This window comes from Bos mutus, chromosome 1 (assembly GCF_027580195.1).
Source record: "Bos mutus isolate GX-2022 chromosome 1, NWIPB_WYAK_1.1, whole genome shotgun sequence".
Lineage (NCBI taxonomy): Eukaryota > Metazoa > Chordata > Mammalia > Artiodactyla > Bovidae > Bos > Bos mutus.
The window spans coordinates 129,838,637-129,864,380 of record NC_091617.1 but is presented as its reverse complement, the minus strand read 5'-3'; the positions used below and the strand labels follow the sequence as shown (position 1 = coordinate 129,864,380).

The 25,744-nt window shown below is 43.6% G+C and overlaps 2 protein-coding genes across 5 annotated transcripts in view; both read right to left on the bottom strand.

Annotated features, from left to right (window-relative positions):
• The window catches only part of DZIP1L (DAZ interacting zinc finger protein 1 like), a 55,470-nt gene extending 42,686 nt beyond the window's left edge, over positions 1-12,784 (bottom strand). The window contains exons 1-2 of one of the 4 annotated variants that reach the window (XM_070375795.1): positions 12,731-12,784; positions 9,346-9,422 (exon numbers count right to left, since the gene is read on the bottom strand). The gene's annotated coding sequence lies outside the window, so the exon portion shown is untranslated. Of the gene's footprint in view, positions 1-9,345; positions 9,423-11,285; positions 12,475-12,534; positions 12,590-12,730 lie in introns of those variants that run through there. The other 3 variants (XM_070375788.1, XM_070375800.1, XM_070375812.1) reach the window with 3 other exon arrangements.
• A 7,102-nt stretch (positions 12,785-19,886) lies between these two features.
• On the bottom strand, positions 19,887-24,519 carry A4GNT (alpha-1,4-N-acetylglucosaminyltransferase). The gene is made up of 2 exons (XM_005908923.2): positions 24,109-24,519; positions 19,887-20,501 (listed from the first exon to the last, which is right to left on the bottom strand). Exons 1-2 carry the CDS (start codon positions 24,517-24,519, stop codon positions 19,887-19,889), a joined length of 1,026 nt encoding a protein of 341 aa, XP_005908985.2.
• Positions 24,520-25,744: the final 1,225 nt, after the last annotated feature.

Here is a 25,744-nt window from a genome sequence, read left to right as displayed (position 1 = left end):
TTAATACTGGTAAGGATATAAAACTGCTGTAATATCCACCCTTTGGGAGACTCTTTACCCCCTCTCAGTGCCTATGCTGAGAGCTTTGTACTTTCCTTCTCTTTAATAAATCCTATTCACTTGCTACTGTGTTTGCATGTTTGTGAAGTTCATGTTCCACAAACAAGAGCTCGGATTCCCAATTCAGTGAGATGGTAGAAGGGACACAATCATGATAACAACAACTCTCACAGCTGCTGGATGGGTGACCTACAGCCTGGACCGTAATACCAAAGAAGTTCTCACACTACTGTGAAGGTTCTGAACCCCACATCAGGTTTCCCAGCCTAGGGATCTGACAAAGGACTGGGAATCCCCAGGGAATCTGGCCTTGAGGGCCAGAGAGATTTGACTGTAGACCTTCCAGAGGACTAAGGGAAACAGAGACTCTAGTCTTGGAAGGCATAAACAAATTTTGCGAGCACCAAAACCCAGAGGAGAGGAGCAGTGATCCCACAGGAGACGGAACCAAAACTACCTGCTAGTATTGGAGCGCCTCCTGCAGGCATGGGTCGGCAGGGGCTCACCACAGGGATGGGGCACTGGAAGGTCCCCCTTGGCCTAAGTCCTCTTGGTCACTCACTCAGTCATGTCCGACTCTGTGATCTCACCAGGCTTCCCTGTCCATCACCAGCTCCCGGAGCTTACTCAAACTCATGTCCATCAAGACGGTGATGCCATGCAACCATCTCATCCTCTGTTGTCCCCTTTTCTTCCCACCTTCAATCTTTCCCACCATCAGGGTCTTTTCAAATGAGTCAGTTCTTTGCATCAGGTGGCCAAAGTATTGGAGTTTCAGCTTCAGCATCAGTCCTTCCAGTGAATATTCAGAACTCATTTCCTTTACAATTGATTGGTTGGATCTCCTGGGAGTCTAACACCGCAGTTCAAAAGCATCAATTCTTCAGCGTTCAGCTTTCTTTATAGTGCAACTCTCACATCCATATATGACTACTGGAAAAACCATAGCTTTGACTAGACAGACCTTTGTTGGCAAAGTAATGTCTCTGTTTTTTAATATGCTGTCGAGGTTGGTCACAGCTTTTCTTCCAAGGAGCAAGTGTCTTTTAATTTCATGGCCGCAGTTACCATCTGCAGCGATTTTGGAGCCCAAAAAAATAAAGTCTCTCAAACTGTTTCCATTGTTTCCCCATCTATTTGCCATGAAGTGATGGGACCAGATGCCATGATCTTAGTTTTCTGAATGTTGAGTTTTAAGCCAGCTTTTTCACCCTCCTCTTTCACTTTCATCAAGAGGTTCTTTAGTTCTTCTTCACTTTCTGCCATAAGAGTGGTGTCATCTGCATATCTGAGGTTATTGATATTTCTCCAAGCATTCTTGATTCCAGCTTGTGCTACACCCAGCCCACCATTTCGCATGATGTACTCTGCATATAAGTTAAATAAGCAGGGTAACAATATACAGCCTTGACGTACTCCTTTTCCTATTTGGAACCAGTGTTTTATGTTCAGTTCTACTGCTGCTTCTCGCCCTGAATACAGAATTCTCAGGAGGCACATCAGGTGGTCTAGTATTCCCATCTCTCTAAGAATTTTCCACACTTTGTTGTTATCCAGACAGTCAAAGGCTTTGGCATAGTCAATAAAAAAGCAGATGTTTTTCTGGAACTCTATTGCTTTTTCAATGATCCAATGGATGTTGGCAATTTGATCTCTGGTTCCTCTGCCTTTTCTAAATCCAGCTTGAACTCCAGGAAGTTTACGGTTCATGTACTGTTGAGGATTTTGGGCATTACTTTGCTACCTTGTGAGATGAGTGCAATTGTGTGGTAGTCTGAACATTCTTTGGCATTGCCTTTCTTTGTGATTGAAATGAAAATTGACCTTTTCCAGTCCTGTGGCCACTGCTGAGTTTTCCAAATTTGCTGGCATATTGAGTGCAGCACTTTCACAGCATCATCTTTTAGGATTTGAAATAGCTCAACTGGAATTCCATCACCTCCACTAGTGATGCCTCCTAAGGCCCACCTGACTTTGCATTCCAGGATGTCTGGCTCAAGGTGAGTGATCACACCATTGTGGTTATCTGAGTCATGAAGATCTTTTTTGTATAGTTCTTCTTGCCACAGTGTATTCTTGCCACATCTTCTTAATATCTTCTGCTTCTGTTAGGTCCATACCATTTCTGTCCTTTATTGTGCCCATCGTTGCATGAAATATTCCCTTCAGTTCAGTTCAGTTCAGTTGCTCAGTCATGTCTGACTCTTTGCGACCCCATGAATTGCAGCATGCCAGGCCTCCCTATCCATCACCAACTCCCAGAGTTCACTCAGACTCATGCCCATCGAGTCAGTGATGCCATCCAGCCATCTCATCCTCTGTCGTCCCCTTCACCTTCTGCCCCCAATCCCTCCCAGCATCAGAATCTTTTCCAATGAGTCAACTCTTCGCATGAGGTGGCCAAAGTACTGGAGTTTCAGCTTCAGCATCAGTCCTTCCAAAGAAATCCCAGAGCTGATCTCCTTCAGAATGGACTGGTTGGATCTCCTTGCAGTCCAAGGGACTCTCAAGAGTCTTCTCCAACACCACAATTCAAAAGCATCAATTCTTCGGCCCTCAGCCTTCTTCACAGTCCAACTCTCACATCCATACATGACCACAGGAAAAACCATAGGCTTGACTAGACGGACCTTTGTTGGCAGAGTAATGTCTCTGCTTTTGAATATGCTATCTAGGTTGGTCATAACTTTCCTTCCAAGGAGTAAGCGTCTTTTAATTTCATGGCTGCAGTCACCATCTGCAGTGATTTTGGAGCCCAGAAAAATAAAGTCTGACACTGTTTACACTGTTTCCCCATCTATTTCCCATGAAGTGATGGGATTGGATGCCATGATCTTCATTTTCTGAATGTTGAGCTTTAAGCCAACTTTTTCACTCTCCACTTTCATCAAGAGGCTTTTTAGTTCCTCTTCACTTTCTGCCATAAGGGTGGTGTCATCTGCATATCTGAGGTTATTGATATTTCTCCCGGCAATCTTGATTCCAACTTGTGTTTCTTCCAGTCCAGCGTTTCTCATGATGTACTCTGCATAGAAGTTAAATAAGCAGGGTGACAATATACAGCCTTGACGTATTTCTTTTCCTATTTGGAAACAGTCTGTTGTTCCATGTCCAGTTCTAACTGTTGCTTCCTGACCTGCATACAGATTTCTCAAGAGGCAGGTCAGGTGGTCTGGTATTCCCATCTCTTTCCGAATTTCCCACAGTTTATTGTGATCCACACAGTCAAAGGCTTTGGCATAGTCAATCAAGCAGAAATAGATGTTTTTCTGGAACTCTCTTGCTTTTTCCATGATCCAGCAGAGGTTGGCAGCTTGATCTTTGGTTACTCTGTCTTTTCTAAAACCATCTTGAACATCTGGAAGTTCACAGTTCATGTATTGCTGAAGCCTGGCTTGGAGAATTTTGAGCATTACTTTACTAGCATGTGAGATGAGTGCAATTGTGCAGGAGTTTGAGCATTCTTTGGCATTGCCTTTCTTTGGGGTTGGAATGAAAACTGACCTTTCCCAGTCCTGTGGCCACTGCTGAGTTTTCCAAATTTGCTGGCATATTGAGTGCAGCACTTTCACAGCATCATCTTTCAAGATTTGAAATAGCTTAACTGGAATTCCATCACCTCCACTAGCTTTGTTCATAGTGATGTTTTCTAAGGCCCACTTGACTTCACATTCCAGGATGTCTGGCTCTAGGTCAGTGATCACACTATCGTGATTATCTGGGTCGTGAAGATATTTTTTGTATAGTTCTGTGTATTCTTGCCACCTCTTCTTAATATCTTCTGCTTCTGTTAGGTCCATACCATTTCTGTCTTTTATCAAGCCCATCTTTGCATGAAATGTTCCCTTGGTATCTCTCATTTTCTTGAAGAGATCTCTAGTCTTTCCCATTCTGCTGTTTTCCTCTATTTCTTTGCATTGATCGCTGAGGAAGGCTTTCTTATCTCTTCTTGCTATTCTTTGGAATTCTGCATTTAGATGCTTATATCTTTCCTTTTCTCCTTTGCTTTTCACTTCTCTTCTTTTCACAGCTATTTGTAAGGCCTCCCCAGATAGCCATTTTGCTCTTTTGCATTTCTTTTCCATGGGGATGGTCTTGATCCCTGTCTCCTGTACAATGTCATGAACCTCATTCCATAGTTCATCAGGCACTCTATCTATCAGATCTAGGCCCTTAAATCTATTTCTCACTTCCACTGTATAATCATAAGGGATTTGATTTAGGTCATACCTGAATGGTCTAGTGGTTTTCTCTACTTTCTTCCATTTGAGTCTGAATTTGATAATAAATGTCAGAGCTTCTCTATCTTTGGCTGCAAAGAATATAATCAATCTGATTTTGGTGTTGACCATCTGGTGATGTCCATGTGTAGTCTTCTCTTGTGTTGTTGGAACAAGGTGTTTGCTATAACCAGTGCATTTTCTTGGCAAAACTCTGTTAGTCTTTGCCCTGCTTCATTCCGTATTCCAAGGCCAAATTTGCCTGTTACTCCAGGTGTTTCTTGACTTCCTATTTTTGCATTCCAGTCCCCTATAATGAAAAGGACATCTTTTTTGGGTGTTAGTTCTTAAAGGTCTTGTAGGTCTTCATAGAACCGTTCAACTTCAGCTTCTTCAGCATTACTGGTTGGGGCATAGACTTGGATCACTGTGATATTGAATGGTTTGCCTTGGAAACGAACAGTGATCATTCTGTCGTTTTTGAGATTGCATCCAAGTACTGCATTTCGGACTCTTTTGTTGACCATGATGGATACTCCATTTCTTCTGAGGGATTCCTGCCGGCAGTAGTAGATATAATGGTCATCTGAGTTAAATTCACCCGTTCCAGTCCATTTTAGTTCGCTGATTCCTAGAATGTTGACATTCACTCTTGCCATCTCTTGTTTGACCTCTTCCAATTTGCCTTGATTCATGGGCCTGACATTCCAGGTTCCTATGCAATATTGCTCTTTACAGCATCGAACCTTGCTTCTATCACCAGTCACATCCACAGCTGGGTATTCTTTTTGCTTTGGCCCCATCCCTTCATTCTTTCTGTAGTTATTTCTCCACTGATCTCCAGTAGCATATTGGGCACCTACTGACCTGGGAGTTCCTCTTTCAGTATCCTATCATTTTGCCTTTTCATATTATTCATGGGGTTCTCAAGGTAAGAATACTGGAGTGGTTTGCCATTCCCTTCTCCAGTGGACCACATTCTGTCATAGCTCTCCACCATGACCCGCCAGTCTTGGGTTGCCCCACGGGCATGGCTTAGTTTCATTGAGTTAGACAAGGCTGTGGTCCTAGTGTGATTAGATTGACTAGTTTTCTGTGAGTATGGTTTCAGTGCGTCTGCCCTCTGATGCCCTCCTGCAACACCTACCATCTTACTTGGGTTTCTCTTACCTTGGGCGTGGGGTATCTCTTCACGGCTGCTCCAGCAAAGCACAGCCGCTGCTCCTTACCTTGGATGAGGGGTATCTCCTCACCGCCGCCCTTCCTGATCTTCAACATGGAATAGTTCCTCTAGGACCTCCTGCGCCTGTGCAGCCACCGCCCCTGGCCTGGGCGTGGGGTTGCTCCAATTTCTTGAAGAGATCTCTAATCTTTCCCATTCTACTGCTTTCCTTTATTTCTTTGCATTCATCACTGAAGAAGGCTTTCTTATCTCTCCTTGCTGTTCTTTGGAACTCTGCATTCAAATGGGTTTATCTTTCCTTTTCTCCTTTACCTTTCATTTCTCTTTTTTTCTCCAGCTATCTGTAAGGCCTCCTCGGACAACCATTTTGCCTTTGTGTATTTCTTTTTCTTGGGGATGGCCTTGATCACTGCCTCCTGTACAATGTCACAAACCTCTGTCCATAGTTCTTCAAGCATTCTATCAGATCTAATCCCTTAAATCTATTTGCCACTTCCACTGTATAATCATAAGGGATTCAATTTAGATCATACTTGAATGGTCTAGTGGTTTTCCCTAATTTCCTCTTGGAGGTCACCATTAACCTTACCATAGAGCCCTTAGACCGTAGGGCTGGGTCATCTCAGGCCAAACAACTACCAAGAAGGGAAACAATCCCACCCATCAGCAGATGGCAGATAGGCAGAGTCCAATTGAAGCGACTTAGCAGCAAGGATTATATAACAACAATGTATCCTGCTTGAGGACAGTTTCTCCTTCCTGAAAACCTTCCGGCTAATCCTGTTATCTTAAAATGTAAACTATGGGAGTGGGTCTAGTAAGATCTTTACAACCTTGAGACATTCTTTTGATTTATTGTAATAATTAATTAAAAAGTATATAACTCTCTTGCTAACACTAGTGAGGGGGCATTCTCCGATCCCTTTCTGATGTCTATGTCAGAAACTCTCTCTGTCCCTTTTCTTACTTTAATAAAACTCTGCTACACACACACACACACAAAAATGTAAATGGATTAAATGCACCAGCCAAAAGACACAGAATTACCGGGTAGATAAAAACATGTGCAAGTATGCACTTCCAATTACCACATCACTCTGCTTGACCCACCCCTGCAAATAACTGTATGTAATTATTTTATAGTGTTAAGTTAATCATGTTCCCATTATGGCTTGCAATTATAATTGTCTTTTAATTTTTGTCTGGCTATTGATTGTGAAAACTGACAAACATCTCTTATGCTTGTAATTATGTAATTATTACTCACTAAATACCATTGTCCCCACTCCAGTACTTTTGCCTAGAAAATCCCATGGACGGAGGAGCCTGGTAGGCTGCAGTCCATGGGGTCTCTAGAGTCGGACACAACTGAGCAACTTCCCTTTCACTTTTCACTTTCATGCATTGGAGAAGGAAATGGCAACCCACTCCAGTGTTCTTGCCTGGAGAACCCTAGGGACGGGAAGCCTGGTGGGCTGCCGTCTATGGGGTCGCACAGAGTCGGACACAACTGAAGCGACTTAGCAGCAGCAGCAGCAGCAATACCATTGTATCATTATTGATCAACAGAAAAATTATAGAACTCTATCTCACCAAAACTAGGATCTAATAGAAAAGCTTGTAATCATTTATTAAAATCCAGATGCATATCAAAAATATCTTGAAATTTTTTGAAAAATGCTAATGCTCAGGTATTGCTTATTTTCTCCAGAGCTCCAGATATGTTTCTAATGAGCAATCATGTTTAAAAACAACTGTACTATATGATGATCTTTTACTTTTATCTAGTTTATTTCACTTTTTCTATTTCATATTCACTGTGCCAATTTCATTAAGTTTATGCTCTCCAATTTCTCCATCTCTTCTTTTTTTTTCTGATGTTCTTTCTCAAGCCTTTATCAAGTGTAGTAGAAAAACTTTTGTGTATATATATATATATATATATGTGACTGAACAAGGAGCGCATGAATGAGGAGACTTGAGGCCCCCTGCAAGGCTGAGTTCAAGTTTGATGCAGATGAATATGAAAACATGGCTCATCCCAGAGGTCAAATATATCCCTAATCATAACCCTCTGGACAAACAGCAGACCCCACACTCATGAGAGCCTTGGCACTGTCCCCTCCTTACTCATGCCCATCAATAAATCCTACTTTCCTATCAAAAAAAGAAAAAAAGAATTAGGACAAAGAGTAAGAATGGAATTGTACTTAGTTGCTCTTTGCAACCACATGCACTGTAGCCCACCAAGCTCTTCTGTCCGTGGGTTTTCTCCAGGCAAGAATACTGGAGTGGATTGCCATGCCCTCCTCCAGGGGATTTTCCCAATCCAGGGATTGAACCCAGTTCTCCAGCATTGCAAACGGAATCTTTACTGACTGAGCCACCAGGGAAGCCCAAGAATTGAGTTAGGGTGAGTTAATTTGGACTCCTTGGAGAGAAATGCCATTTGGACAGTAAAATGCTCGATTTGTTGACCATCTGTGTCCTCAGCTTAATCCCCCAGGCTGCTAATGAAAGCTTAGCATGCAGGAACCCTTATGGGTGGGTGCAGGCTCATCAGGGAGATGCCCCAGGGTACACATTGACTGTCAAGAGGTAACAGCTGTGTTCTAGTTGGCCTCCTAAGCAGCCCTTAAACCCTCATGTTTACACTCTGAGCACACTCTGTAAATACCCAAGGTGGCAGCCCCAATCCGTTATAGAAAATACTGAATTAGGGGGTCTGTGTTCATGAGTTTTTGCATTGTGTGGCATGCTCAGTCATATCCGACTCTTGGCAACCACATGGACTATAGTCCAGCATGTCCATGGAATTTTCCAGGCAAGAATACTGGAATGGGTTGCCGTTTCTTACTCCAAGGGATCTTCCCAACCCAGGGATTGAACCCACCTATCCTGCATTGGCAGACGGATTCTTTACCACTGCACCACCTAGGAAACCCCTCGTGAGTTTTTACTGAACCACAAAAGTATCATCCTTGTTTGTCACTGAAACCCTAAGAGTCCAATTCTCAGAAGTCCCAGGGCTCTGACATAAAAATATGAGCAGAATTCCCTGGTGGCCAAGTGGTTAAGAATCTGCCTGCCAATGCAGGGGACACGGGTTTGATGCCTGGTCCAGGAAGATTCCCCATGCCACAGGGCAACTAAGCCCACGAGCCACATCTACTGAGCCGGAGCTCTAGACCTCAAGAGGTGCAACTACTGAAGGCGATGTACTCTCCGCAACAAGAGAAGCCACCACAATGAGAAGCCCGAGTGCCGCACTAAAGGAGACCCCCTGCTTGCTGCAACTAGAGAGAGCCCACGCACAGCAATGAAGACCTAGCACAGAAAAATTTATTTATGTATTTTAAAAGGTGAGCAGAACTGTGGAAATCTGAAGCTGATTAAGATGACAGCAGCTATTACTTATTAACTACCCATGTGCCAGGCACTGTGCCAGCATTTTATAGTTCTATTTCTAACCATCATACAGCCCTGTATGTGGCTATGATTTGCCTCATCTGATAGATGTAGAAACTGAGGCTCAGAGAGACTAAGGGATCTGCCCCCAGTCCTTCAGTTACCAAGTTAGGAAACCAAGATCGAAATCAAGTTCTGAGTCCAAAGCTTCTGAATTTTGCCAAACTACCTCCCATTGGTGATGATGATAATACAAAAAATCCTTTCCCATTTTGTAAATTATAATACCTGAGATTTCTTGATCAAACTGCAAGGACTGAAAGAGTTTACAGTACATCATAACAGATCAGTGCTGGAGACCCTAACGTTTCCCTGTCTTCTTGTAGAATTTAGCCAAACACAACTCAGCTCCTCAGCTTGCATCCTGGTGCAGATGGGCGGAAGACAAAGCCAAGTGAGAGTGCTTCTGGTTACCTGGAGACCACGCGCCCCAGAGGCAGGAACGCTGTGTTTTCTTCAAACTAAATTATCAGCAGACTGCTTTCCCACACCTGGGAACAGAAATGCAAAGCAAAAATGACTCCCCATCATTAGGAAATCAGGAACTATTAACCATCTCTAGATGTTTCAATGGGGTCCCAGGAACTTCCCAATACTAGACCACTATCATTAACTAGTGGGATCCAAAAGAATGATATTTGTGCTAGCATTCCAAATCATTCATCATTGAAGAGACAGTTTCTACCTGGAGTAACCTCACAGCTGAAACAGCAAGCCATCTACCACCTATCTTTGCACACTCCCAATGATGGGATGCTCACTACCTCAAAAGGGAGCCACCTCTCAGTGAAACAACTCCTGGAAACTTTAAAATTCTTCTGAAACCTGCCGCCTATCAACTGTCAAAGATGGTTTCCACAAAAACGACCAGTTTATTTTTTCAAAATAAAATTCTGATTTTTTTTTTAACATAAATTAACAACTAGTGTACACCACCACCACTGCAACCTTGCTGTCTGTTCTGCTTCTTCAAGGATGCTGCCAGCACTTCCCTGGTGGTCCAGTGATTAAGAGGCGAAAGTGAAAGTCACTCAGTCATGTCCGACTCTGTGACCCCATGGACTGTGGCCCTACAGGCTCCTCTGTCCATGAAATTCTCCAAGCAGGAATACTGGAGTGGGTAGCCTTCTCCAGCGGATCTTCCCAACCCAGGGATCTTACCCAGATCTCCGGCATTGCAGGTGGATTCTTTACTGTCTGAGCCACCAGGGAAGCCCAAGAAAACTGGAGTGGGTAGCCTATTCCTTCTCCAGGGGATCTTCCCGACCCAGGAATCAAACGAGGGTCTCCTGCATTGTAGGCAGATTCTTTACCAGCTGAGCTACCAGGGAAGTCCAGTGATTAAGAATCTACCTGCCAACGCAGAAGACTTGGGTTTGATCCCTGGACCAGCAACTTAGTTGCCTCACGGCAACTAAGCCCACACACCGCAATGTGCCCTAGAGCCGGGGCTCTGCAACTAGAAAAAGGCTGCGAGCAGCAATGTAGACCCAGTGCAGACAAAAATAAAAATAAATAAGAAACAACCTCTCGACAATTTTTTTTTTTTTTTTTAAGAATGCTGTCAAGCCAAGAGGAGCATTTGGAGGAGCCAAGCTTCCAAGGCAACTGCCAGGCAATCATTTACAAGCCTGCCCTGACTACCAGCTAACTTGGCAGTGCAGGCCCCGGGGAACTCAGGTGTGTCATTAGCACTAATTGTTCTGGCTGCCAAGGAAACCCTGCCAGAGTTTGCAAACAGGCTGTGCACACATGGTAGGCAAGGGAGCACTAGAGACCCCAGTGGAGACAGGAGTGACCCAGGAGCACTTTTGGAGCACTACCATTACAGACCTTGTTCTGCCTTGCTCTCTGTTTCTGCTTTTTTCTAAAACAAGGAGACTTCCCTCCCCTTTTCAGTCTTTCTTGCCCATTATGTAGCAAGAGAGAGATCCACTCCACCAGGCACACAGCTCTCCCTTTATAGAACATCTCCAATTTTTAAGAGACGATTCCTTGTTTTGGTTAAAGCTTATTTTAAGTTTGCCACAAAAGAATTGTCTTTAAAATAAAAATGGGATGGGACTTCCATGGAGATCCAGTGGTTAAGAGACTGCACTTCCACTGCAGTAAACATGTGTTCGATCCCTCGTCAGGGAACTAAGAGCCCGCATGCTGCGCAGCTCTGTCAAAAAATAGAAATAAATAAATAAAGTAAAATATAAAATAAAAATGGGAGATAAGGATTTGATTGACATCTCTTCGAAGTATTTTAGACATGACTACATACTGATAAGATCTATCTTTCCAGGTGCAAAACCGTCAAAAACCAACACAACTTTTCACATCTAAAAGAACAACAGTTTAGAACATACTGGGCTTCCCTGGCGGCTCAGATGGTAAAGAATCTGCCTGCAATGTAGGAGACCCAGGTTCGATCCCTCAGTCAGGAAGATCCTCTGGAGAAGCGCGTGGCAATCCATTCCAGTATTCTTGCCTGGAGAATTCCATGAACAGAGGAACCTGGCAGGCTACAGTCCATGCGGTCGAAAAGAGTCGGACATGACTGAGCAACCTTTTTCTTCTTTCCTAGAACATACTGGTGTTTTTCTTCTCCATGGAGAAGCCATTGCTTCTCAGTAGAGTTTTTCCAACTTCAGATCCTGGGACACCAGATCCCCTTCAAATCCTCCCTAGAGGTAGGAGGTCCAGTGACAGATGGCATGCAAGCGGTTAGCCTGCTGATCAGGACTGGCCCTCCCTGCAAGGGGCCCACAAGGAGGGCCCATCAAATTACTTCCTTCCCTCTTTCTGTCAGTTTCAGCTGAGCAACCAAGAAGTTGGACCAAACTTCAGTTCCCTGGCAGAACCCAGTTATGCTGCACAAGTGAATTCAGGTTTCTGTTTCCACCTAAAGCAAATAGCTTCATGTGACCATCTTATCAAGTTGGATGGTATCCAAAAAGATTTCCACGTGAGGGAAACGTCTCCAGAGCATTGGTGCTGACAGAGACGACGGAATACCTCTTATCAGTCACTTGACTGCAGAACCGGCCTTCTCTAGGTGGGGTTGTCCTCACAGGCCAGTTCTCAGCCCCAGGAGGAGGTGTGAGAAACTGAGGCAAAGGAAAGAAAGACCACCCACCCAGTCTGCCTCTGTGGGAGGCCGGTCAGAGCACCGCCCACTCATCAGGCCTCTCTTCAAAGTCTGGTTAGAAACGTTACAAGAGACCCTGCAGGGGCAGGGCCTTAAGGAACAGACCTGGATAACTCCTTCCCAGGTCCCGGACCCCTCCTCTGACGGGCCTCCTGGACACTTGTCAGGTACTAAGCGAGTTCCCCTGGGCTTTTATCTGCAGCCACCCCAAACGAAAAACATGGTTGCTGCCTCCTCCTACACTCCAGCCTCGGGAAGCAAGGCGGAGGAACCAGAGATGCTAATCCGTCTGTTTTTACATCACCTCATTACTAGAAGATCCCCCTTTACCTACAGAACGCAAAGCAGCAACCCCACCCCCACGCCAATCATTTTACTTTTTCCCAAAAGTGAAAATCCGAGGCCGTCCTCCCAGGGAAGCCCAGTCCTGCGGGTTCAGTCATTCCTTCTACCCCGCCCTCGAGTACCTCGGTCCGGAGTAGGCCAGGCACCGGGGATGGGGAAGCCGCCGGGCGCAAGGGGGTGCAGCTCCCCGCCGGACCCCGCTGGGCGTCGGAGGCGCTGCTGTTGAGCCTACTGCGACCGAGGCTAGCGTCTTGGACTGCACGCCGCTCCCGCTCGGGCCAAATTCCTGGCATAGTTTTCCCACGCGGCCCGGCTCACCTGGGGGTCCCCGGAACCCAGGCAGTGGGCAGAGGTCGCGAAAGAGCGGCTCCGCCCCTCCGCCCCGGCCCCGCCTTCCGACTCGCTCCACCGCCCTGGACGGAGGCTGTTCCCGGAATCCTCGCCGCCGCGCCGGCCTGGGATGCTTCCTCCGCTCCCGGCCCCCAACCCCCACCCCGCGCGGCAGCTCGGGCTCTGAACGGCACGGGGCAGAGCCGCCCGGCCACCTGCTGCCAACCTGTGGGACCGGGGGCACAGAAAAACCTCTGGGCGCCCGCAGCTGGAGGCTGGGGTCTCCGCTGCCTCCTGCTCCCGCGAGAGCCACCCCACCCGACCCCAAGGAGGGGCGGAGCCTCTCCCCAGTCCCTCCGGGACAAGCTATTTTTAGGTCCGTTACGGAATCGGGAAGGAGGGAATGCCACGTTTAATCCTTCAGGAAAATCCAGGATCCTAGTGAGTGGCTCCCAGGCCTTGCTGAGAAGCAGGGACTCTCTCCCGTCTACACACACACACACACACACACAGCCCCCTACACCCCACCCGGTACAGTCGCCTGACCTGCTGAATGCTGGGGTCCACCAGTACCAAAGTAAAGGGACCTTCTTGTTTTCTGATGGAGAAGGAAATGGCAATCCACTCCAGTATTCTTGGCTGGAGAATCCCATGGACAGAGGAGCCTGGGAAGGGGGCTGCAGTCCATGGGGTCGCAAAGAGTCGGACACGACTGAAGCGACTTAGCACGCACGCAGCCACTTGGTTTCTGATCCGAACCCATGCTAGTCCTTTGAGTAAATCCCAGGTCTGTTCAGATGGCCACCACTTTCCCCGCAACCCCCAACCATCTGGTCAGCCCCGGGAATCCAGTTGGGAAATCCAGGACCATAAAAAGCTCTTTTTGGGTAACGGTCTTTGACACCTTCCTATAGCCATTTGTTGTTTTACTGAGACTCGGATTTCTGGGGTTCCCCCTTTAAGCCTTCTTCCCACCCCAGCTACTAAGCTGTATGAGGGGATATTCAAAACAAAACTGCATGGGGAAAAGTATTGGCAATAATGTGGAGAAATTAGAACCCCTGTACACTGCTGTGAAAGTGTAAAGTGGCATAGCCATTGTGGAAAAGAAAATGATGACTTCTCAAAAAATTAAACACGGAGTTACCATACGATTCAGCAATTCTACTTCTGTGTATATACACTAAAGAATTAAAAGCAGAGACTCAAAAAGATATTTGTACACCCATGTTCATAAAAACATTATTCACAGTAGCTAAAAGGTGGAAATAACCGGAGTGTCCATTAACGAACAGAAAACAAAATGTTATATATACATTCATATATGCACACACACACATATATATAAGTCCTTAAAAAGGAATGAAATTCTGATACATGCTAACACGAGTGAATCATGAAAACATTATGCTAAATGAAATGTCAGGCACAAAAGGACATAGATGATATGATTCCATTTATATAATGTACCTAGAATAGTCAAATTCATAGAAACAGAAAGTAGTATGGTGATTGCCAGGGCTAGGGGAAGGAAGGAATGGAAATTATTGTCTAATGGATACAACAGTCCACAGTTGGAGTGCCCTCTGCCGTCAACTGCTGGCATCACACTTTGGAAGCCAGCTGGGTTCCAGATCCCAATTTTTGAAAGGGCTTCTCGTGTGTGGGGGACAGGTCTCCCAGGGCTGGGCTGCTGACCATTGATGGTCCCAGCAGTGATTTGAGGTCAAAGGTGTACTGTTGGGTTCTCACTGTATCAATGTATATAGACAGGCATATAGTTAGAAGGACATTTTACATAAAAATCTGGTTTACTAGTTTCTTCTTGAAAAATTTGAGAATCTGGCACCAAAAAGCCTGCACTCACATATCAAGAACTGGCTGGAACTGAGGGGGAACCTCTTACCTACTCTCTAACCCATTCCCTGAAAAAGATTACTTTGAAGAAGTCTGTGCACTTAGAGAAAAACCTCTTTTCTCAGGAGAACTCTCTCCTCTATTGCAGAATGAGATGCAGGATCAGTTTAACCAGGACCCACTCTCTGAGTCTAGAAACAAACACTAGTTGGGGCGGGCTGAGACAGATTGAAAAAAAAAGTGCAACAAAATAATAAAATGTTTGTGTCCATGATATACAAAGACCAGTTAAAAATCAATAAGAAATAGAAAAGCAATCCCATAGAAAAGTGAACAAAAGATTAGGCAAGTCATAGAATAAGAAAACATACCAGTTAAACATATGAAACTCAACTTCACCAAAAGTAAAATAACTAGATACATTTTTAAACAATCATATTGGCTAAAATTAAGTAGAATGTTGGCACTGGCCAAGGATGGGGAAATGAGAAATTTCAAACAGCCTTTTTGAAAACAATTTGACAGCACATACCAAATTTTAAAGTCTTCAAAATGTGGTAATCAGAACTACAGTACCATTTGTATGATTAAAATTAGAATCATCTTAAATGTCCACCAGTTGGGTTTTAAGTAAATAGATTATGATATATCCTACAATGAAACACTCTGCAGCCCTTATGAAGAATATATTTTGTTAATGAAAAAAGGTGTCCAAGACATATGCAGTGTTAAATTAAAAAACAACTAACATAATACTATGTATTATATGAATCCATTTATGTTTTTTAATTATACATATAAGAAATTCAGGGGTGATATTCAAAATATTTAACCATTATGCTCACACAGTCATTAGCCCTCTGGGGCAAGTCTTCACACGTTAGTTGCTGCATCATGGAGATCCTGGAGAGAAGAGTTAGGGCAGATAAGCTGATAGTGGGGGATACTGGAAAGACTATGGCCAAAACTACTTACAAATAGCATGGACATATATTCAGAGAAAAGTGAGAGACATACCAAACTTGACAGTAGTACAAGAGGGACTTTCATCTTTTATTCCATGCAATCTTATCATTTGAAATTCTAAGAATGAGTGTCAGGTTTGAAAAAAGAAAAGTTAACATGGGGGAAACACTGCTGCTGCTGCTGCTGCTAAGTCGCTTCAGTTGTGTCCAACTCTGTGCAACCCCATAGATGGCAGCCCACCAGGCTCCCCCGTCCCTGGGATTCTCCAGCCAAGAACACTGGAATGGGTTGCCATTTCCTTCTCCACCACATGAAAGTGAAAAGTGAAAGTGAAGTTGCTCAGTCATGTCCGACCCTCAGCGACCCCATGCACTGCAGCCTTCCAGGCTCCTCCTTCCATGGGATTTTCCAGGCAAGAGCGCTGGAGTGGGGTGCCATTGCCTTAGCATGACCTAATTTCAAACTGTATCATGATGTAAACGTGTGGCATATGTTCACCAAAGGCCAGAAGGAACCCAGGGTCATCTAGAATCCACATTTCTGATGGCTCATTACTTTTTTTATTTTGCCCAGTACCCTCCTCACCACCATGTTTTCTTTCCAGCTTTATTGAGAAGTAATTGTTATTTATCACTCTATAAGTTTCAGGTATACAGCATGGTTTACATATATTGTGAAATGACAACCACAGTGGTTTCAACTAAAATCCGTCTTCTCATATAGATACAATAAAAAGAAAAAAGGAAACAATGTTTCTCCTTGTGATGCAAACTCCAGTATTTACTCTCTTAACATCTTTCCTGTGTTTTACACAGCAGTGTTAGCTGTAATCATCACGTTGTACGTTACATCTCTAGTACTTATTTTTTAATTACATACCTTTTAGTCTATGCATTTTTCCCATCGCCGCCAAGTTTTGAAATATTCTTTTCCACTAAACAAACTGCATTTATTAAGTAATACATTATTAATTTCTGCCTGACGTCTTATCAATCAAAAACATCTTGCTGCCAGGTAAAACTCTCTATAACCGTCAAATTATCAGTATTGCTACAGTGAATTCATATAATCACAGCCCAGCATAAAGAAATGTGACATTCAGCTTGACCTATTTGATCCCATCATATAAAACAGTTCATATATTTTTGAAATATTGAAAATATTTCTAATCAAACTTTTCAAAACCCTAGTGATTGGGAACATTAGTCATGCATTTGCCATGCATTCTCCAGATGCGGAAATTAGGTACAGTGTGTGACCCTGCTCCACCCTCAAACGGCTAGTGCTAGGAGACACGCCTATGGAGACACACAGGTGAGCTGAAACCAGCAGGGACTTTGGGGACACTGGTCAGAGGACCGCCACAGTGAGTAGCAGCAAGTCTCAAAGTCTCACTCTAGCATCAGACTGGACCTAAGAATCCAGAGCAGTTAGCTGGGAATAAACAAAGCTAGGGCAGGAGACATGACTTGTGATTATTTTTTAGCAAGACAGTCAGAGCAGTGATTCTCAAAGAGGGAAATATCAGAATGAAAGGGGATGGGTAGATGTAGTTTGAAAAGCATCATCACTTCATATCTGGAGAAAAACATAAATTTATGCTTTCCTTAAAAGCAAACTATCAAAACAATTTTCTAGAAAATCTTGATTGATGACTATTTGTGGAAGAAATATTAATTCTCATACCTCCTAGGAAGAGGAAGTAAATTTTTATGTGACTGTAGAAGGGGAAGCTGTTTTTAAAATTTGAGTGAGTGATTTGCTTTTTTAAGACAACTGGAGTAGAAAAGGGAATAGCAGGCACCCTAAGGAGCAGAGGAGACTATCCCGGAGGGGATATGGCCAGTCATTAGATTTAAGTACTGGGGACCTCCAATGGACTGAATGTGATCCCCCCAAAATTCATATGTTGAAATCCTACTACCTCAAAGTGATCATATTAGGAAGTGGGACCTTTGGGAGGTAATTGGGTCATGAGGGCAGAACACTCATGGATGGGATTAGTTCCCTTATAAAAGGGACCCCAGAGATCTCGCTTGCCTCTTTCCACCATGCGAGGATTTAATAAGAAATCTGCTATCTGCCACTTGGAAGAGGATCTTTAATAGAGCTCAGCCACGCTGGCACCCTGATCTTGGGCTTCCCAGCATCCAGAACTGTGACAAATACATTTGTGTTGTTTAACCACTCCGTCTATAGTACTTTGTTATTGCAGTCCAAGCTGACTTAGGACCTTGTCTGCTTGATCCAGCTGAATCTTCAGCATCTACATCAGTGCTTGGCACACAGAGAGACAGAATTAATATTACTGACTGAATGCTTTAATGAGTATCAAATTAAAGGGTAGGAATCAAGCCTCTTTTTTCCCCAGCCAATTCTCTAACACAGCTGTCCTCAACCTATATGTCACCAAGGACAGATTTCATGGAAGACGATTCTTCCTTGAACCAGGGGTTGGGGGGAGGGGGATGGTTTCAGAAGATTCAAGTGTACTTCAATCTAATTCCACCAATGATTTGACAGGAGATACCTGTCCACAGCCCAGAGTTTGGGGACCCCTGCTCTATCAGATTCTGTAATTAATTTTACAGAAGTAAATTTAATGCTTTATCGGACTCTATAATTAATCTTACAGAAGTAAATTTAACATGTAGTAAAACTGTCAGCCACCTATCATAACACCCACTTTTTCTTCCTCCTTAAATGTCCCAGCCTCTCTTGCAGCTACATACTGGTCACTGAGATGTAAGGTTAAATGTTATATGGTAAGTTGCAGGAAGCATTTATAAAATAAGGAAAGTGCACCTTTCATCTTTCCTTCATCCTGCTGCCTGAAACGCAGAAATGATGGGCTGGAGGCCATATGAACCATGGGCTGTGGATGCTAAGGATGGTAAGCAGAAAGATCCAAGAAGCCAGGGTCCCTGATGACTGCAGTGACCATACCCACCCTGATCTGCCTACCTTCAGACTACTTTTACATGAGAGACAAACTTCTATATTTTATATACCAATGGTCTTTGGGATTTCTATTGTAGACACAGTCCACCCATCCCAACTGACAAGCGGGGCCTGCAATTCCGCCACTGCCTGCAGGGAGCAGTAAGCGGGGGCTCGCGAGAGGTTTCATCTCGCTCTGTTGCGGAGCTCAGCCTCCTTCAGCACCAGTACGGGTTTCGCTTCCACATACCACAGGTCAGCGCTGTCAGTGCTCGGTCTTCTGAGGACCTGCTGAGGTTTCAATTTGAGGACATGACACTCTGTCCATGCAGATAGGAACAGTTTTCTCAGGACACGCCCCAGGAGGTCCCATGGGGAGAAAACGGTGAGGGAAAAGTGAAGTGAGGGAAGGAGGGGAGAAACTTCTTGTGAGCAACTGACTGCTGGGAGTTGAAGGTTGGTGGTGGTTGGGGGGAGTCCATCTTCAGAGGACCCAGGAAAGGAAGATCTTGACATGGAAAAGTGTAGGTTTCTAGCCCGTGGTATGTGCAATGTATACTGTGTCCAGTGTCATTCTTTAGTATAGAGTCCAGTTTTCCTTGCATTGTTTACTGAGGGGATTGCACTTGCCCGGCTGTATGTTCTTGACCCTTTGGCTATAAATAAACTGACCACATCCATGTAGGTTTATTTCTGGGCTCTCTATTCTGGTCCTCTGGCCTGTGGGTCTGTCTTTGACCTCACAATTGTTCTGGTTACTGCAGCTTCGAAATACAGTTTGAAGTCAAGGAGCAAGATACCTCCAACCTGTTCTCCTTTTTGAGGATAGCTTTGGCTATTCCTGGTCCTTTGTTGTTCCACATAAATATCAGGATTCTTTGCTCTATTTCTGAAAAAAATGCCACTGGAATTTTGGTATAAACTGCTTTCAGTGTGCACATTGCTTTGGGTAGAATGGACATTTTAACAATATTCATCCTTCATGAGCATATGATATCTTTCTGTTTCATTGTATCTTCTTCAGTTTCTTCATCAGTGTCCTAAAGTTTTCAATATGCAGGCCTTTCACATCCTTGGTTAAATTTATTCCTAGGTGTTTTGTTCTTTTTGATGCAAATTAAATAGAATTGTTTTCTTTTTCTTTCTGATGGTTCGTTATTAGTGGTTAGAAATGTAGCTGATTTTTGTGTATTGATTTTGTTGCCTTACTGAATTCATTTTTTAGTTCTAATGGTTTTTTGGTGAAACAACATGGAAAATTGTGACTGTAAGTGATATGTGGATGAGCCTCTGCACTCCAGGGAAGTGGAGATCAGGTGAAAACCTGGCACTCTAGGAAGTGGCTAAATCCGCAGTGTTGCACCAACAACCCAGCATTGGCTTATTTGTTACCTGGACTCTGCTCCCTAGTCACTGACCCCTCTGGACCTTGAAGAAGGTCCCTGTAAGTCTTGGGACAGTGCTTACGGTAGAGATGTTCCACCAGTGTATTGCTTCCTCTGACCACAGCCTTCCCTTCCTGGTTCATGTGGTTCCACAGATGCAGGGCATAGGAATTGTTGAAGCTCGGTTCCGTATCCCAGACTTCATAGTAGCGCCGCCAGGCTCGAAAAGAGATGGGGTAAAATCTTTGGGGGTGTAGGAAGGAGAAGTTTAAACACTTGAGGTCACTCACCTCCTGGAAGTCTCTGAGTTTGCACCATACTCTCAAAAGCCTTGTCATCAATTCAGGACCCTGGTGGCCCCAAATATTTGGATTATAATTTTCCACAAAGTTTTCCATGCACTGCCACAGGAAAGGGTGGTGGGGGAGGAATCCAAACACCCCATTACTTGAGAACCGAGATTTCTGTGCAGCCAGAAAGTTGTCCTCAGGGATGGGTCTGATGGAGATGACATCTGTGTCCATGTAGATACCGCCGTACTTCCAGATGAAGGCCAAGCGGGATGCATCTGAGCTGATATGGAGCCAGAATCTCTCGGTACTGCTGTTGATCTGCAGGAGCAGGTACAAATCAGCCCCCAGAAAGGGGAAAGGGGAGGAAGCAAGTCGACCTCCCAAAAATCTATTTGCCAAAAGCCCAATGTTGCAAATTTATCAAAATTACCTCCAACCCAAAAAAGTTGCCTTTAAGTGAAAAGTTTACAGCAGTAGTATCAATAGGAAGATTTTTAACAGCTTCTAAAGATTTCATGAAATCGTTTTTTTTATAAAAGCAGTAGAAAGATGAAACCCAGAAGGGATTTCATGAGTCGCTTTCAGCAGGATAGAAATTAACCACAAATATGAAACTGTGAAGAAAAAATTTTTTGTACATCCTAAAAATGCTGAGAACTGATAAAGGAAAAAATGAACTCTGAAACTATAGGACATATTAATATCTATGTTCTTTGAAAAGTTGGTAAAAGAATCTTAAAATCCATGCCTTCGTCCACTGATTAATTCATTTAATAACATTCATCAAAGGCCTACTTACCATTCACACAGCTCTAAGCTGCTAAGGATACAAAAGTGAACAAATAGACAAAAATCTTTACTGGCAGAATATAGACAATAAACAAATAAATACATCATATGTTGGGTTTTCATAAGGCTTGGAAAGAAAGTCAGGCAAGGGGGTTATGAAGGGGACAGGATGGAGCACTATCTTCAGTTCAGACAGAACCCTGGATGAAGCGAATGGATGAACTATGTTGGTATCTCTGAGAGGAGGGTTCTAGGTAGAGGAAACAGTAAGTGCAAGGGCCCTGGGGCAGGAACACACTCATGGTGTATAGGAACAGGAAAACCGCAGTGCAGAGTAGTGAAAAGAGAAGGATAGGAAACAAGATCAGAGAAGGGGCAGGGCAGGAGTGAGGGCGGATGCTATGCTGGGGTAGAGACCGAAATGATTTGGAAGGTTTGGAAGAAAGGAGATTTGACCTGAATTAGTCTAAAAAGGGTCACCCTGGCTATGGTATGGAAAATAGATGGGGGCAGGAGCAAAGAGGCAAATTTGGAAGCTGTTGAAATAATCCAGGCAGGAGACGATGACGGTGTAGACCAGGGTGACAATAAAGGAGATGACGAAGTAGTCAGATTCTGAGCACATGGGAACGATAAAGCTGGTCAGGATTTGCTGATGAATTGGATATGGAGCTGGAGACCGAGGAGTCAAGGACAACTGAAAAATGCTAAAATGTGAGCAGAACAGAAAATGACTTTGAAATGAATAGAAATAAACCATTATAAATTAAATATCCGTGTTCCCAAGTGGAATGCTAAGATTTTGAATACAGAAAGCAAAATAGATTTTTCTAAATTTAAACATGTTGATTAAAAGATTAAACCGTGACCCTTGGCTTTTGACAAAATAAACATTTTTTTAAAAAATTCTGCTCTAAAACCAAACAAAAGAAAGTCAGCTAAGACTGCCAAAATCCTCACCTGAACTATTAATAGCATTATATTGTATACAATTGCCAAAAATCTCATGAATAATAATAGCTAAAATTTATCAATAACTGTTATAATTTCTAATCTACACAAATCCTCAAAAATCATAGTACCTGGCTTCCCTGGTGGTCCAGTGGTTAGGAATCTGCCTGCCAGCGCAGGGGACATGGGTTTGATCCCTGGTATGGGAAGATCCCACATGTTGAGGAGCAACTAAGCCTGTGCCCATGTACCGCCACTACTGAGCCCATGCACCCTGGAGCCCGTGCTCTACAGCTAGAGAAGCCACTGCCATGATATGCTGGCACACCACAACTAGAGAGCAGCCACCTGCTTGCTGCAACTAGAGAAAGCCCAAGCACAGCAACCAAGACCCATCCCAGCCAAATATAAAAAAATAATAATAAATCTTATAGTACCTATATACTACGATTATTCCTGTTTTTCAAGTGAAAAATTGAAAGGAAGGAACAAGAAGTTCAATCCTTTGTCCAAGGTAAGAGAGGCAGAGGTTGGATTTTAACCCAGGCAGTCTAACTCTGGAGGCTCACTTATTTTCAGTAAAAATAACTGAAGTTGATTGTTAGTAAATTGGTGATTATTAATGAACAGACCCAGATATCAGAAGCCACACAGAACCAGGAGGAGGAAGCCTGCCTTGATGTGGACATTGGACTGACATCAAGGTAAAATAAAACTTTCCCTGGAGGTGAGCACCAGAAAGGGGAATCAGATTCTGGTTGCTCATTCCCTCCCCAAGTTCACAGTATTCATCTCTGGGCATCTTCAAGGGTTGCTGCTGCTAAGTCGCTTCAGTCGTGTCCGACTCTGTGCGACCCCATAGACAGCAGCCCACCAGGCTCCGCCATCCTTGGGATTCTCCAGGCAAGAACACTGGAGTGGGTTGCCATTTCCTTCTCCAATGCATGAAAGTGAAAGTGAAGTCACTCAGTCGTGTCCAACTCTTAGTGACCCCATGGACTGCAGCCTACCAGGCTCCACCGTCCATGGAATTTTCCAAGCAAGAGTACTGGAGTGGGGTGCCATTGCCTTCTCCTCTTCAAGGGCTACAGTTGCTCAAATCAGTACAGTGAGTCCAGTGATCATCAGCAGGTGATGGCGCACTCAGTCATCCTTACAGCTGGCCTCCAGCTATCCTATGGTGGCTAACTGGGGCAGAAAATGCCACTGCCCAGCTCCCCCAAGATGCAAGCATATCCCCCATCCAGGACACCCCACCCAGTCCCTAGGTGACTGAGAGAGGGTGTGGGACAGAAGTTTTCTCTTTTTTTATACAAATACTGTAGTAGATTGGATAACAGCCACTCAATGGTCCTAATTCCTGAAACCTACAATTACCTCCTTTAGAAAAAGGGTCTTTGCCGATGTGATTAACTTAAGGACCTTGAGCCGAGGAAATTAGCCTGGATTACCATGGGCCGTAAATGCCACCACAAGTGTCCTTTAAAGGGAAAGGTAAAGAGAGATTTCGCACAAAATTACAAAAGTCCTAACAACCCCAGGAGTTTCTTGATCATCTCTCAATATTACACAATCCTATATAGCTGCACCCACCTGATCTTTCATGAATTATCTATTTAAATCATTTTCTAGTTCAATATTGCCTAATTTCCCCCCCTCAGGTGCAAAAAAAGTTTAACATAGATGGGTTTAAAACTGTCAGTGAAAAATGAGTGGTCTATACACCTAGAAAAGATACAGAAACTCATTCAATTAAGAGTAGTCTCAAGACATCCTAAGAAATAAAATGAAAGTAAAAGGCAGCAGGGTAGAGATAAGCTTAAATCAAGACTCTCCTGTTTCCTTGAATTGGGACTCAACACTATAGAAAGAAGACCAGGCAAGAGTCAAAAGATCTGGGTTCTTGCTTATCTTTGATACCCTGTCTCAGCCTATTTCTGAGCCCTTATCCTCAGTGTGAAAGTGAAGTCGCTCAGTCGTTGTGACCCCATGGACTGTAGCCTACGAGTCTCCTCCATCCATGGAATTCTCCAAGCAAGAGTACTGGAGTGGATTGTTATTCCTTCTCCAGGGGATCTTCCCCATCCATCTATCCTCAGTGTTCCCATCTATAAAATGAGTAGGTTGGATCCAATTTCTATGGTCCCTCCCAACACTGGGATTCTGAGGTTCTCTAAACACTTACTTGAGTGTACCACGAAAACAACGGTGTGTCTTCAAACAGGCTTTTCATATCCAAAGGGAAGAGGAAAACGTTGTCAATTGCTGAGAGGAGGGAAAGGGCTGGGGAAGTGGAGTTTGGGGGCAGCTGCATGGAATTATTGAGCCCTTTCATAAGTAACAGCACAGGCTGCTCGGGGTAAACCTTTGCAGCTGACTCCACAGCACAGGAGACCAGTGGGGTTGGCTCCATTCTCTCCGAGGTTTCTAGGAACACGATGCTGCGCCCACGACCCAGGAGAGCTTCCAGCCCCTGATGGGACTTGTAGGAAGGTAGGTAGCAGATGAGGCAGCTGGGTTTCAGGGTGAACTGGTAGAGGAAGCCACAGGCAAACAGCAGGGTGACCGACAGGGAGAACTGGAGCTTCGTCAGCATGTCCACCCCTCTCTCCTGGCCTGCTCCCTAAAATCAACACTATTCATTAAAAATTATATTCATAAAACTTGATAAGATATAGTACACAAGAAGATAATATATGAATATCACTTTCAAGCTTAGTTTTTTAATTGAAGTATAGTTGATTTATAATATCAGATTACTTTCAGGTGTACAGCATAGTGATTCAGTATTTTTATAGATTATATGCCAATAAAAATATTATGAAGTAATGACTATAATTCCCTTGCAAGACAATATATCCTTGTTGCTTATCAATTTTATATCTAGGGTAGTTCATATTTGTTAATCCCCTCCCCCGTCTCCCCCTGACCCCTTCCTTCTACTCTTCGGTCACTGCTAGTTTGTTTTCTCTCTCTTTGGGTCTGTTTTAGTGTTGCATGTGCATTCATTTATATTACTTTTTACATTCCCCATGTTAGTGATATCATACAGTATTTGTCTGATTTGTTTCACTAAGCATAATATTCTCTAGGTGCATTGACATTGCTGCAAATGGCAGAATTTCATTATTTTTATGGCTGAGTAATAATTCCATTGTGTGTATATATATATATATATCCATTCATTTATTGACCGGCACTTGGGTTGCTTCCATATCTTGCCTGCTGTAAATAGTACTGCTATGTACTTTGGGGTACATGTGTCTTTTCAAATTCATGGTTTTGTTTTCTTTGGCTATATACCAAGGAATAGAATTGCTAGATCATATGGTAATTCTGTTTTTAGTTTTTTGAGGAATCTGCATACTGTTTTCCATAGAGGCTGTACCAATTTACATTGCAACGGACCCTGCATGAGAGTTCTCTATTCTGTACCTCCTCACCAACATTTGTTATTTATAGACTTTTTGATGCTAGCCATTCTGACAGGTGTGAGGTGATATGTCTTTGTGGTTTTTGTTTGCATTTCTTTAATAATAATAAGCTTTGATTTTTAAAATTCTAAATAAAATGTGATCCAATCAAATCCAGCAATGTTCAAAAGAAAGGTGCATTGATTAGGTTTTACCTGAGAAATTTAAGGATGATTTGCAATAGGAAAATAATTAATTAGTAGGAAAACTATTAATGAAATGCATTCTTTTAACAGATTAAAAAAGAAAAACTGTATGATCATTTTAGCTCAATAGATGCTGACAACGAGATAAAATTTGATATCCATTTATGATTTTTTAAAAGCACAAGGAAACTTTCTTAAGCTG